The sequence below is a fragment of the Borostomias antarcticus genome (genome assembly GCF_949987555.1).
Source record: "Borostomias antarcticus genome assembly, chromosome: 11".
Classification (NCBI taxonomy): domain Eukaryota; kingdom Metazoa; phylum Chordata; class Actinopteri; order Stomiiformes; family Stomiidae; genus Borostomias; species Borostomias antarcticus.
The window spans coordinates 27,878,912-27,893,911 of record NC_140244.1 but is presented as its reverse complement, the minus strand read 5'-3'; the positions used below and the strand labels follow the sequence as shown (position 1 = coordinate 27,893,911).

At 48.6% G+C, this 15,000-nt stretch overlaps 1 protein-coding gene across 1 annotated transcript in view; it reads left to right on the top strand.

The window, feature by feature from the left end:
- Positions 1-8,198: 8,198 nt before the first annotated feature.
- LOC311315571 (neural cell adhesion molecule L1.1-like) overlaps positions 8,199-15,000 on the top strand; it is a gene marked incomplete at both ends in the record, with an annotated part of 48,701 nt that continues 41,899 nt past the window's right edge. The window contains 3 exon segments of the mRNA XM_084446239.1: positions 8,199-8,331; positions 13,314-13,416; positions 14,088-14,251. Coding sequence (XP_084302365.1) covers positions 8,199-8,331; positions 13,314-13,416; positions 14,088-14,251 — 400 coding nt within the window.

Sequence of the window (15,000 nt, the reverse complement as noted above, 5' to 3'; positions counted from 1 at the left end):
CAGTATGTTCCTAAACGGACATGTATACAGACAGCTGCAGACACCGTGGACACGTAGAGGTTCTGTTCACACTCCTATAGTTCGTTTGGGAGGATGCAGCAGTTGGTGCTCTCATAGCGTAGAGCATAGCATGCTGACTAGGACGCATGGTAAGGGTTAGGAGGGTTAGGGTTGAGTAAAGGATTAGGCACGCGACTGTTCACACGGAGCCAATGCATACACCCTCTCAAAATGAAAGCCACGCAGACCCTCACATAATGGTGGGTGTGGAGAGGATAACCAGGGCTTTACAGTAGCTGTCTAGTTTGTCTGAGAGTTAGAGTTGGCCTGTCTGAGAGTTAGAGTTGGCCCTTAACTGTTTGGTTTGTTTGCTCTCTGACTTGCTGTTCATTACACAACACACAAACTGTCAAAACTCACAGGAATAATTACCCCAAATCCAGATACAAACTGTACCCCAAATCCAGATACAAACTGGCACACACGCAGACAGACACTTCTAACTCGTGTATAACTCAATTATTAACCCTAACTCTCTCATTGTCCCCCACACACCCTGACAAAGACACATCTAACTCAGTGGTGCTTTATTAAGATGGCATCTCTATTACATATTCATGAGCTGGAATGAAGAGGACATCAGGAATGAGATCTACACACACACACACACACACACACACACACACACACACACACACACACACACACACACACACAGCCTGCTATAGGCAACTGCACATACCCCCACTGTTGCACTGTCAGCACTCTGGCCTGTGTGTGTGTGTACGTCTGGATAGTAAATGTGAAGTATGTTTATGAATAATGAATGCAGGTGAATTTAGGCCACATGGTCGACTGGGAGGTGTGGGCTGGGAATAGCGCTCTGGGAGGGGGGGCTTCCCCCTTCCTCTCTTCTCCTCTCACCTTCCCCCCTTTTCTCCTCTCCCCTCCTCGCCCTTTCATCCCTCTCTCTCTCTAATCTCCCTTTCCACACTTCCCCTTCCTTCTTTCAGATCGGAATCTATCAATGAATTAATTTCTCGCTCTGTCAGTTTTTATACTACTCCCCCCTTCCCAGTGGACTGGTCCATCTGACCCCCCCTCCAACACACACACACACACACGGAACTCTAACCACCACCCTTTCTCCATTTTACATTCAACTCAAGCTGCCTGGCTAGCCCAGTCAGTAGAGCTCTGGACTCCTACTCCCATGGTTGTAGCTTTGTGTCCCAAAGGTGGCTTTATTTCTTGTAAATGATAGCTGTATAATGTACATTATGACAAATATAAATGATAGCTGTATCATGTACATTATGACAAATATAAATGATAGCTGTATCACGTACATTATGACAAATATAAATGATAGCTGTATCATTTACGTTATGACAAATATAAATGATAGCTGTATCATTTACGTTACGTTACAAATATGCAAGATTTTTTTTTTTTTTAAATGATTCAGGAATATCTCTCTGTGAAGAATAGATATCCATGCTACTCAGTTGATGAATGCAGCCTAGCTGAGTCCAGAGACTTTGAGGAGACAGTTCCCACACCGCCCAGCGAGGGGAACCTTCCCGGATCATAAGCCACCTGCAAAGGCTGCATGGCAGGCAGATTGGGGAGAGATGTTCCACACGAAGGATTGCGTCTTTCAGATGTGAAAAATCCGCTATGCTCCTTATCCATTGTTGCCTTAATGAATATGCAAACTTGGGCATTTCTACTGTATGTGAGTGTGCAACATAGTGAGAGGAGGAGAAAAGCAATCAGATGAATGAAATGTAGGCTAATAATAATAATTAAAACATATCCAGCAATGCCATTTTAGAGCTCTTGGATTAAATACAAGATGATTTAGAGCCACGCTTTTACCAGAAGTGCCCAAACTTCCCTACCCTAACCCTAACCCTAACCCTTCCCTACCGTAACCCTTCCCTACCCCTACCCCTACCCCTACCCCTACCCCTACCCCTACCCCTACCCCTACCCCTACCCTAACCCCTACCCTAACCCTTCCCTAACCCTACCCTAACCCTTCCCTACCCTACCCTAACCCTAACCCTTCCCTACCGTAACCCTTCCCTACCCCAACCCCTACCCCTACCCCTACCCCTACCCCTACCCCTACCCCTACCCCTACCCCTACACCTACCCCTACCCCTACCCTTACCCTAACCCTTCCCTAACCCTACCCTAACCCTTCCCTACCCTACCCTAACCCTAACCCTAACCCTTCCCTACCGTAACCCTTCCCTACCCCAACCCCTACCCCTACCCCTACCCCTACCCCTACCCCTACCCTAACCCTTCCCCTTCCCTACCCTACCCTACCCTACCCTACCCTACCCTACCCTACCCTAACCCTAACCCTAACCCTTCCCTACCCCTACCCCTACCCCTACCCCTACCCCTACCCCTACCCTAACCCTTCCCCTTCCCTACCCTACCCTACCCTAACCCTAACCCTAACCCTTCCCTACCCCTACCCCTACCCCTACCCCTACCCCTACCCCTACACTAACCCTTCCCCTTCCCTACCCTACCCTACCCTACCCTAACCCTAACCCTAACCCTTCCCTACCCCTACCCCTACCCCTACCCCTACCCCTACCCCTACACTAACCCTTCCCCTTCCCTACCCTACCCTACCCTACCCTAACCCTAACCCTAACCCTTCCCTACCCTAACCCTTCCCTACCCCAACCCCTACCCCTACCCCTACCCCTACCCCTACCCCTACCCCTACCCCTACACTAACCCTTCCCCTTCCCTACCCTACCCTACCCTAACCCTAACCCTAACCCTTCCCTACCCTAACCCTTCCCTACCCCTACCCCTACCCCTACCCCTACCCTTCCCTTCCCTACCCTACCCTACCCTACCCTAACCCTTCCCTACCCCTACCCTACCCTACCCCTACCCCTACCCTAACCCTTCCCTAACCCTTCCCTAACCCTTCCCTACTCCTACCCCTACCCCTACCCTACCCTAACCCTTCCCTACCCCTACCTCTACCCCTACCCCTACCCCTACCCCTACCCCTACCCTAACCCTTCCCTAACCCTAACCCTTCCCTAACCCTTCCCTACCCCTACCCCTACCCCTACCCCTACCCTAACCCTTCCCTAACCCTAACCCTTCCCTAACGCTTCCCTACCCCTACCTCTACCCTACCCCTACCCCTACCCCTACCCCTACCCCTACCCCTACCCTAACCCTAACCCTAACCCACTTCCAGCTCTGCATTTCCTTTCCTCTGGGTCATTCAATAGATGTGCCAGTCTCTATCAGAGCAGGGGGTCCAGGGAGGGGCCAGTCTCTATCAGAGCAGGGGGTCCAGGGAGGGGTCAGTCTCTATCAGAGCAGGGGGTCCAGGGAGGGGTCAGTCTCTATCAGAGCAGGGGGTCCAGGGAGGGGCCAGTCTCTATCAGAGCAGGGGGTCCAGGGAGGGGCCAGTCTCTATCAGAGCAGGGGGTCCAGGGAGGGGCCAGTCTCTATCAGAGCAGGGGGTCCAGGGAGGGGCCAGTCTCTATCAGAGCAGGGGGTCCAGGGAGGGGCCAGTCTCTATCAGAGCAGGGGGTCCAGGGAGGGGCCAGTCTCTATCAGAGCAGGGGGTCCAGGGAGGGGCCAGTCTCTATCAGAGCAGGGGGTCCAGGGAGGGGCCAGTCTCTATCAGAGCAGGGGGTCCAGGGAGGGGCCAGTCTCTATCAGAGCAGGGGGTCCAGGGAGGGGCCAGTCTCTATCAGAGCAGGGGGTCCAGGGAGGGGCCAGTCTCTATCAGAGCAGGGGGTCCAGGGAGGGGCCAGTCTCTATCAGAGCAGGGGGTCCAGGGAGGGGCCAGTCTCTATCAGAGCAGGGGGTCCAGGGAGGGGCCAGTCCAGTTTTTCAGGCGTGCTGTCTGTGTTCCTGCAGGTTCGGTTGAAATCAATTAATATAAATTTTAATAAACCTCATTTTAATATGGTTATTTGCAGCTGATGTGATTCACACATCCACTTTGTTCATCGCCCGCAATAAGTAAAGGAACAATGCACACAATCTGTCTGATGCAATATAGCACGCTTTTTGGGGATCTTATGACAGAAAAGCCCTTAGTGTTCTATATGATATCCATTATTTAAAAAATTTAAATTTTAAAAATAATGTAACCCAAACCCTAACCCCCCCCCCCACACACACACACGCACACACACACACGCACACACACACACGCACACACACGCACACACACACGCATCACCGCTGTCACATGTTTATGCTCATGAACACACTCACTCATGTTACTCTGCCTTCCCCCATAACATCTGCTCTCCGTCCTGGTCACCCCCACACACACACACACACACACACACACACACACACACACACACACACACATACACGCACACACACACACACACACACACACACACACACACACACACTGCTTGGCTCATTTATTGTGTAAATATGCCTGGCAGGTAACATCAGCCTCAGGGACAGGGGCAGGTGAGTGTGTGTGTGTGTGTGTGTGTGTGTGTGTGTGTGTGTGTGTGTGTGTGTGTGTGTGTGTGTGTGTGTGTGTTCAGGGGCTATAATTGACAACAATAGCAGAGTGGATGGGTTGGGGTCCGACACAATAGCGTTCTAGGTGGGGGGTTGGGTGTGTGTGTGAGAGAGAGTGAGAGAGAGGCTGGGGACAGGTTGTGTAATTATTGGGTGAAGTAGGGGGTCTACATTAGCCAGCTGTCACTTTTCACCCCACCCCCTTTCCCCCTCAAACACACTCTCAGAATTTGTGTGTGTGCGTGTGTGTGTGTGTGTGTGTGTGTGTGTGTGTGTGTGTGTGTGTGTGTGTGCGCTACTTCTGGGGGCTGGTACTTGGCAGTGAAGTTGGTGCCACAGTGACAACAACCCAACAACAGTTTTAAACCATTGTGACTGTTATGATGCAATATATTGCAATTTTGAACTCAATTGGCAGAATGAAATAGTTCTTCATTCCTCTTTCTGATCCCCTCCACCCCCCAGCCCCTCCCCTCTCCTCCCCTCCTCCCCCCAGCCCCTCCCCTCTCTCTCTCTCTCTATCTCCTCCCCTCCACCCCCCAGCCCCTCCCCTCTATCTCTCCTCCTCTCCTCCCCTCCACCCCCCAGCCCCTCCCCTCTCTCTCTCTCTCCTCCCCCCAGCCCCTCCCCTCTCTCTCTCTCTCCTCCCCCCAGCCCCTCCCCTCTCTCTCTCTCTCCTCCCCCCAGCCCCTCCCTTCTCTCTCTCTCTCTATCTCCTCCCCTCCACCCCCCAGCCCCTCCCCTCTCTCCTCCTCTCCACCCCCCAGCCCCTCCCCTCTCTCTCTCTCTCTCCTCCCCCCAGCCCCTCCCCTCTCTCTCTCTCTATCTCCTCCCCTCCACCCCCCAGCCCCTCCCCTCTATCTCTCCTCCTCTCCTCCCCTCCACCCCCAGCCCCTCCCCTCTCTCTCTCCTCCACCCCCAGCCCCTCCCCTCTCTCTCCTCCTCTCCTCCCCTCCACCCCCCAGCCCCTCCCCTCTCTCTCTCTCTCCTCCCCTCCACCCCCAGCCCCTCCCCTCGCTCTCTCTCTCCTCCCCTCCACCCCCAGCCCCTCCCCTCTCTCTCTCTCCTCCCCTCCACCCCCTCCCCTCTCTCTCTCCTCCTCTCCTTCTCACTGGACAGGTTCAATGTGGAGTCACTGGGAAGGGAACAAAGGAGATGACCTCATAATGAGGCTCGATGTACCCCCCCCCCCCCACACACACACACACACACACACACATACTCTATCTCTCTCACACACAGACACACGTACACACGCACTCTCTCTCACACACACACAGACACACATACACATGCACACTCTCTCTTACACACACACACACACACACACACACACAGACACACACACACACACAGACACACACACACACTCCGTCCCTGCCACACAATAATGTCATTAGATGGGAATATGCTTCCTGCTGATCTGATCGTCAGTCTTTATCAGAAGATGACCTCCAGTTACCTCCAGTCTCTCTTTCTTTCACTCTCTGCCTGTTTGAATTGGACAGACTGTCTGAATCTGTCTCTCATGCTGAGCTCACTGTGTTGAGTTAAAGCTGCTATCACTAATTTCATTGACGCTGTCAAACTAATTAAGACCACCTGATATCAGATTGTGTCACTGACCCATAGCGTCCTACTTCAGTGGCTCATTCTTTCCGCTAGCCTGCCTGCCGTTATTCTAGGGTTAGGGTTAGGGTTAGGGTTAGGGTTAGGGTTAGGGGATGCGAGAGGGAGTTTCAGTCGGACTCTGTAAATTACTCCAAAGCTAGACTCGCTCTAGTTCTCCGTCTTCCTGCCCCGATCCAATAATTCCTAATTGAAACATTTTCCTGAATGCAATTGCTCAGTATTAATGTAACACATTCATGATTGTACTCTTTTTGATTTTTACTGAATGCAATTGTTCTCTAATGTAATAAACTCATATATTATTGTACTTTTTTTGTGTACAAGTTGAGACATGACAGTGCTAGGCTTTGCTTCAACGCTTGATGGTAGGCGGGTCTGACGCTCGCAACAACAACCAATCACATTGTCCAAAATGACTTTTTTGGTACACCATGGGGGACAATATCTCCTATATGACAAATACAAAACTACACCACTAGCATATCGGTAGGCTTATGTCATTGATCCAAAACTATTTAGAAATTGAATAAACTGCAACAACTGCTCAAGGTGCATCATCATTGTTGTTTCTGAAAAAGCTAGGTTTGGACACAGCTGACAGCCAATTCGGCTAACGTGACCTAGCTAGCATTAGCTATTATCGAATGGCTAATGCCAGCTGGGTGGTGGCACTCACAAATTATGGTGGCTAGCGAGTAGAGCAGCAGGTTCTGCTGGATTTTCCTCTGGCTGCAACATCATTGAAACGTGAGAATCATTCAGCTAGTATTTGCAATCTAAATATAACGTTACCCCTTATCTGCAATATAAAGAAACCTTGATGAACCTTAGCTAGCTAGCTAGCAAGCAAGCAGTATAGCCTGTCATGTAGCTAGCACCAGCCAGCGATCTCTCAAAACAAGTCAAGAGGGGGTTATTTTGATAAACTGACAACATTTCGAGAACCTACATAGTTACTTTCTCATCTGAAAAACTGTTAAAATTTGAATAAGTGACATAGTACTCGTCGTACAGACACAATTACAACAGTTGAGTAATGAGAGGCATGAACAGCCTGTGACATCAGCGGCTCATGAATGAAACCCATTGGCTGGCAGGTGCGCTAGAGCAGCCTTTCTCAAACTATGGGCCGCGGACCGCAGAGGAATCCCTGCTGGGCCGCAACACACACCCCAAAATAAAAGAACTGTATATTCAATGAAAATAATTGTATTCAATTCAATGTTGTTGGTCCGTTTTAGTGGTTGAGGGCCATGGATTACTGGGCCCTGGGCCAAAATAGTTTGAGAAAGGCTGTGCTAGAGTTTCAGAAGTATTATACTGTACTTATTATTTTATTATGATTCAAATGTGAATTTTAAATTGACATGATCCTTGTTCACACATGGGGAGAAATAATAATATTTTCTCTCTTTCTTTCTTCTTCCCTGACTCCCCCACCTTTCACTCCCCCCTTCCCCTTCTTCTCTCCTTTATTGTTATCTGGGTCAAACTCTGCCCCACACACACACACACACACACACACATTTCTCTCTCTCTCCCTCTCTCCCTCTCTCTCTCTCTCTCTCTCTCCCTCTCTCTCTATCTCTCTCCCTCTCTCCCTCTCTCTCTCTCTCTCTCTCCCTCTCTCCCTCTCTCTCTCCCTCTCTCTCTCCCTCTCTCTCTCTCCCTCTCTCCCCCTCTTTCTCTCTCTCTCCTCCTGTCTGACTTTCTTCTCTGCAGTGAGAGCAGTCAGCCAGAGGAGGATTGTGGCCACAGAGAGAGGAGAGGAGAAGCCCCTGTGGGACTACCTGGACTCTGAAAACACACATACACACACACACACACACACATACACACACATACACACACACACACACACACACACACATACAGACAAGGAAACCCCTCCTCAGGGTCTGAGGAACTACTTTGTGTGGCTTGGTTTTAGGGTGTGTGTGTGTGTGTGTGTGTGTGTGTTTGGTGTGGATGAGTGTGTGTGTTCAACGTTTTTGTTGATGGAACAGTGAAAGATGTGTGTATTGCAACAGTGGTGGCCAGGCAGTAGGGGGCGCTGGACTCCTGGCTTTGGACTCCTCCTCCCTCTCTTCCTCCTCCTATCGAGTCCTCCACTTGCTCAGGGAGCCATCGATATCCCCAAAGACTGTGAGTACCTCAACAAACTATTCTACAACCTCCCCACAACCTCTCTACAATCTCCCTAAAACCTCCCCTTCACCTCCCCACAACTTCCCTACAACCTTAAAGTCCAGGTTAACCCAGTTCAAATTTTTGTTATGAGCTTCACACACCACAGGAAAACATGTCATTAACCACCCAGCCAAATCTGAGTGATTAAAAATGTCGCTAAGTATATAAAATAAGGCTTCAAAATCGGTTAAAAATCAGCAGCATTCTCTGGTCTGAGACTGTGGGGGCGTGTCTGCTGCACCGAAGCCACACCCAATTGCGTGGGGAGGGGGTGTGGAGGGAAGAACCTGTCAAATAGTACCGTTCTCTGGTCTGCATATTGTCACACTGGCACGCCGTCTCTTTTGTGGTAGGAAGGCACAGCTTTGTGAAAACAGAGAGGAGTTGAAATTACACTTGTCTAATGAGTCAAACGCACAGATGCTTCCTCCTAACCTACCTCCTGACAAACAACACAGGTAAAACTGTAGCTACTCTATACCAACGCGCCAGTGTTACTGCCCTTAGATGCAAAATACAAAAACAGGCAACGAGGAATGTATGAGTCTGTCCCTATTTTCTCCCTGCCACCTCCGGACCCATTCCTATCCCTAACAGGCGATCCTGTCGTCCCTTGGGATCAATGGAAAAAGTTGTTTAAAATGTACCTTTTAGTCACTGGCTTGAACAGCGCTGATAGCGCGAAGAAGCGTACACTACCGGAGTTGATAATCGGGACAGACTCATCCACTCTCGTTGGCAATGTTATGTGTGAGAATAACGAGCACTCGGCTTCAACTTTCCCGCACCATATTCAACAGAACGTTCAGCCAGTAGCCGCCGAGCACCGCTTCACTGGGAGAGGGTGCGTCTTTCTCCAGCTGCAGCTGGTCTAACTAACCATCCCCCTCGCTCCCGGTCTCCCGCTGGAGAAATATATTGTTACCATTACCGGTGAACCCATACGCATATCAGGTGCCACAAATATGGCAGGCAGTTTCTGTATAGTTAACGCTTATAGTCATAATATATCATCCGTAACGTTATTTGGTGGGTGGTCGCCTGGTCGGTGCTGCTAGCTATGTTAGCTAGACTAAGGTTATATACACACTCCCATTTGCAACAATCTACATAGATAATGTTAGCTATAATTCCTCCTAAGATTACATATAATTAATCATAGCTGACATTACCACATAAATGTCAAGACACATTTTGTAGATTAACGTAGCAGTGTATTTTCCTATTGCTTACGTTACCTAGCTAACGTTATAACGTTAATTAGCTATAAGCACACAAGGCAGCGCTGTCGGCACCAAAGGTTGATGCGACAGGAGGAGAATGGAGGCCGGGGAGGGAGATGGTTGGCTCCGCCGAATTCACCAGGACCAGTCGTGAGTCCGTGAAACCCAAAAGCCTCATATTATAATTGCAGAAGCTTTCGGGAGTGAAATGTTTGCTGCAGAGGCGGGCGCTAGCGGTGACAGACTCTGTAACACCATGGTTCTTCAAAAATGCTAACCCATTTGCTTCTCATTTCAGCTTTACTCGGGAGTGAAAGAAGGAGACCTTATCATCCCATTCCTGCTGGCATCCAGGAAGGATGCATTTTCGTTTAGTTTTATGCATAGGCATTGCTAACTAAGAAAAACTAGCTAATTCTAGACTGTTGGTTAAAACTAGCTAATTCTAGACTCAAAATTGAGCAGAACCGAAGATTCAAATCCGTTCTAGCTTTATATAGTGTGAGGGCGGGGATATGCTAAGAACACCGCTCTACGTCATCCGGTACCGTTTTAAGCCCGCCCAGAAAATCCAGAAATCAAAACTGGTCAAAAACACAAAACTGGTCTAACTTCACAATTCAGTACTACACATGGTTCATCCCATTTTTACATGTTATCAGCAATGCATCACTAACACATAGAATGTGTTTTCAAGCAAATCTCTGATTTTGGTTAACTGGGACTTTAACATTACCCTAACTCAACCTGCTTACAGCCTCAGAACAACCATGAGATTTGTGCATGTGCCTACAGACCAGCATTTCTGCTCTATGACGTAGCCGCAACGTCTTTCTCACACTCATCTCTTTCACACACTTGGGACACAAGTTCACTTAAACAGCTTCATACACAGGCAAGCAATCCCCCTTAATCAGCCGCACTCTGGTCCTCAGCGACAGGAGTTAGGGTCAGAGGTCAGGAGCTGACCGTCAGTCCCAGGGGAGGGGGGGGGCGGGGGGAGGGGGGGGCGGGGGAGAAGGGTTAGGGTTAGGGTTAGGAATCAGAAGAGGAATCAGAGCCAGTGACCACTGACCTTCAGCGTCTGACCTTCTCTTCTGGGCGTGGCAGAGAAGGCGGGGGCAAGTAGAGGGGAGGGAAAGAGAGAGGATGAGAGAAGGAGGGATATATAGAGAGAGGGAGGGATATAGAGAGAGAGGGAGGGATATAGAGAGATGGAGGGGGAATAGAGAGAGAAGGAGGGATAGCAGTGTAGAGAGAGAGGAGAGAGGGAGGTATAGAGAGACAGGGGGAGTGAGGGCTAGAGAGAGTGGGAGGGATAGAGAGGTAGGGGGAGAGAGAGAAAAAGCAGGATGGAGAGAGAGGGAGTGGGGATATAGAGAGAGGAGGGCTATAGAGAGGAAGGTGGGGGATAGAGAGAAAGGGTGGGTGTAGATATAAAGAGACAGAGGGGGAGAAGAGAGGGAGGAGGGAAGAGAGAGGTAATGGATCCAGGACGCCAGTGTGTCTGACTAAAGAGAAGCAGGGGGAGGAGCCTCCAGAGATTCAGTTCAATCTTGGATCCAATTAAGTTACCCTTCTAATCACGTCAGGAGCAAACCTGTCCGTCTTTCTCATGCATCTTCAGCGAGCTTTAGAAACTCTGAATGTGTGTGTATGTGTGTGCGTGTGTGTGTGTGTGTGTGTGTGTGTGTGTGTGTGTGTATGGTAGACCTCTTGCTGATCTCTCTCTCTGTCTCTCTCTCTCTCTCTCTCTCCTTGCTCTCTTGGACTAACAGACAAAGTACAGAAAAGTAAGTGCTTCTGGCTTCTATCTCTGTAAACCATTATACTTTTAGCGTGACCTAAGCATTCTAGCCACACACACAAGCGGCCTGCTAGCCATGAACTGAGCATGCAAGCTGTGTCAAAATGATATTAATTTGCTTTAGTTACATTGTCTTTGGCTTGTTGACATATGAAGAGATTGGTAGCACTTTCTATGACGCCCATGTCTATAACTCATTTGTATGTGTTAGAATCGTATAGTTATTAGCACTCATTTAAATATTCATAATTCTTTATAGAAATAATAATAACATATTATAAAGCCTTTTATGATGACTTCAGGCAAGGCAAGTATCCTGAATCTGATTGTCGTGACTTGGGACACCCAGCTTGAAGCTAGGACAATCCCGGACAAACCTGGACATCTGGTCACCCTATACAAGGGTCAACAAATCTAACTAATACTTAGTCATCCCATGGTTAGAGCTAACTGGATAACTAATTAGACTTGTGTTTGGCAAGCATGCTAGCTGGCTTTTCTGTCCTCTCCCATTTTCAAGATAATGCAATCAATGCTAAGGCCAGATGGCGGACTGGCAAGCTAGCTAACGTTTGCTGCTAGCTCTCTGTTTACCTAACATTAATCAGATAGAAACTAATATTCCATGGTGGCTAGCTAGATGAAAATGCATATCATAAATGTATCATTGTTATTGTGGAATATTTTTTTTGTTTTCAATTTTGTTTTATCATTTTATTGCTTAAGTATTACAACTATGGGCCAGATAGTAGTCAAGGCTAGCTCTCTAGCTACCCACTGTTAGCATTAAGGCTAGATTTTTCTAGGTAACAGTTAGCACTAGATAAGCTAGTTAGCAACAAATCCGGTTTAACCTCCCGGCACTTTGTGCACCCGATAGGTACATATATAGCACTATAGCCTATACAGCATGAATCAGCTGATTTATTCAAGGAAAATCAACATAAATAAGCCAATTAATCAAACAGGAGAGCGCCTCCTGACCTGCCAACAGGTCAGAAGATTGCAATCACTTGATTCATATCATGATGTACAGGATATTCATTAGATTGCGGCTCTCGGGGTGGGTGGAGTAGGTCCCACACAACCAACTTGACCCCACGGGTGCAAATGTAGACTGCAAATTTACTAGCTACTGTACCTACTACCATTTGTAGCTAGCTAGCTACCGTTCTAGCTAAGTTAGCTGCTTACTAGCTTCCTAGCTAGCTAATTAGCTACAGTTCACCATGGACACAAGCACCATTCACGTGAACACAGGGGTGAAGCAGTTGGACCAAGAAGTGAAATAACTCGAACAGTGCTGAGTGGACACACTCAGCATATCACAATACCCCTGCGCACCTGCTCCAGTCAATACTCTCTGCCTGCGGGCTTCTATGCATTTTTTATCAATGATATATGAAGCCAGTGATTGCACCCTCCTGTTCAATTCAAATCGTGTTATTTACTGTATGTGGATTTTTCACGAATAAATCGACTGATTCCTTCGGTTCCGTACCGGGTGCTTCATTAGAGATTATTGTCTTAGCTTAGATAACATCAGTTAGCTACAATGGCTACGCCACGGAATGCTATTGCTTGCTAGTTAGCCACTAGTCAGTTTCTAACTAATTCTTAGATAAACACAGCTAGTTACTGTAGCTACCCGCGGTAGTTTTTTTGATTTATGTGATATGCTAGAGGAAGCCGGTCTGTGGGACTGTCATTACAATTATTCTAAAATGTTTAATAATGTGTCATGACTATTTTTATGAAATATTTGGAATTTGTATGAGTGCTTATAACTACAATCATACAGTGATGTAAGCATATTATAACATATATAACATTATAAGTATGTTTAGAAAGTGTTACCAATAAGTCTACCTTTTATAGGGACTCAATATGTGTGTGTGTGTGTTCAGTGTTGCAGCCCCCCATTCTAACGGAGCAGCCTAAATCGAACACAGCCTTCTCTCTGGAGGACATCAGTTTGTCCTGTGAGGCCAATGGCACACCCACCCCCAGGTAGGTCTGACACATCCACCCACCCCCAGGTAGGTCTGACACACCCACCCACCCCCAGGTAGGTCTGACACACCCACCCCCAGGTCAGTCTGACACACCCACCCACCCCCAGGTAGGTCTGACACACCCACCCACCCCCAGGTAGGTCTGACACACCCACCCACCCCCAGGTAGGTCTGACACACCCACCCACCCCCAGGTAGGTCTGACACACCCACCCACCCCCAGGTAGGTCTGACACACCCACCCACCCCCAGGTCGGTCTGACACACCCACACTCATCCAGGTCAGTCTGGTCCACCATGTGTGTGTTTGTGTGTGTGCACGTGCGTGTGTGTGTTTGCATGTATGTGAGGCTATGTGGGTGTGTTAAAAATGGAGAAAGGCTTAGTCACTGTTTGACTTGGTCCTGTCCCTGACACACAGTGCTCTGTTGGCATGGCAATAAATGGTTATATAATAAAATCAACGCCGAAATGAAAAGAGGAGACTGACTTGACCTCATCATCCCTCTTATCTTCCCTCCAACCCTAACCCTAACCCTCATCATCCCTCTTATCTTCCCTAACCCTTTCTCTCTGTCCTCCTCCCACTTTCTCTCTCTCTCTCCCTCATTCACTTCTCTCCCTCCTTCTCCGTCTCCTTCTATTACACCCCCTCTCTAGTTTCAGATGGCTGAAGGATGAGGAGGAGTTGGGAGTTGAACGCTTGGGTTCCGGAACACTAAAAGCAGAAGGGGAGGAGCCTCTGAGCAGTTACCAAGGCTACTATCGTTGCTATGCCACCAATCTGCTGGGAACTGCGATGACACACACCGTACGGCTCATCACAGAGTGTGAGTCACACGCACGCACACACACCGGCTCACACACACAAGCACGCACACACAAGCACGCACACACAAGCACACACACACAAGCACGCACATACGCTCAGTTTTCACTGAATACGTTTGACGGTTTCCACCTGTCTGCTTTCTCGTCTCTGTTACCATGACGAGTGCCTGCAGACAGGGCAGTGCTGATGTCACCCAGCCCCCAGGGTCAGAGAAGCCCCTAACCCTAACCCTAACCCTAGAGATCAGAGGGATGAAATGTGTCAGTCTTTCAAAGTGTAGCCGCTTCTATACGTCACATGTGTGTCAATGTGTTTCCATGTGTGTGTCTGTTCGTAGCATGAGATTTAAACCAATCAGGAGTTGCCAATATCGTTACACACCAGCACTAGAGGGCAGGCATGAGGAAAGCATGGCCGGCATCATACAGCTCTATCTCAAGAAGTATGAATGTCACAGCTTAGATATTTTACACCATATGAATCCTGGGAACCAGACGAACATGCACCACTCTATTAACTGAACATACAATTAGTATATTGTTGGGTCAGGAGGGTTAGATTTAGGGTGATGGAGGCAGACTGTTTTAATATGAACAGCCAGCATCACTCTGATCTAAACAATTCCCCCCTCATCTCTAAACTAACCTGCCGAGCCAAGGTACTAGAACCAATCTCTCATCAATACCATCTGTGGCGTTTTTGGAGTACTGCCATATTGTTCCATACTCCTCGGCTTTACTTCTTGAT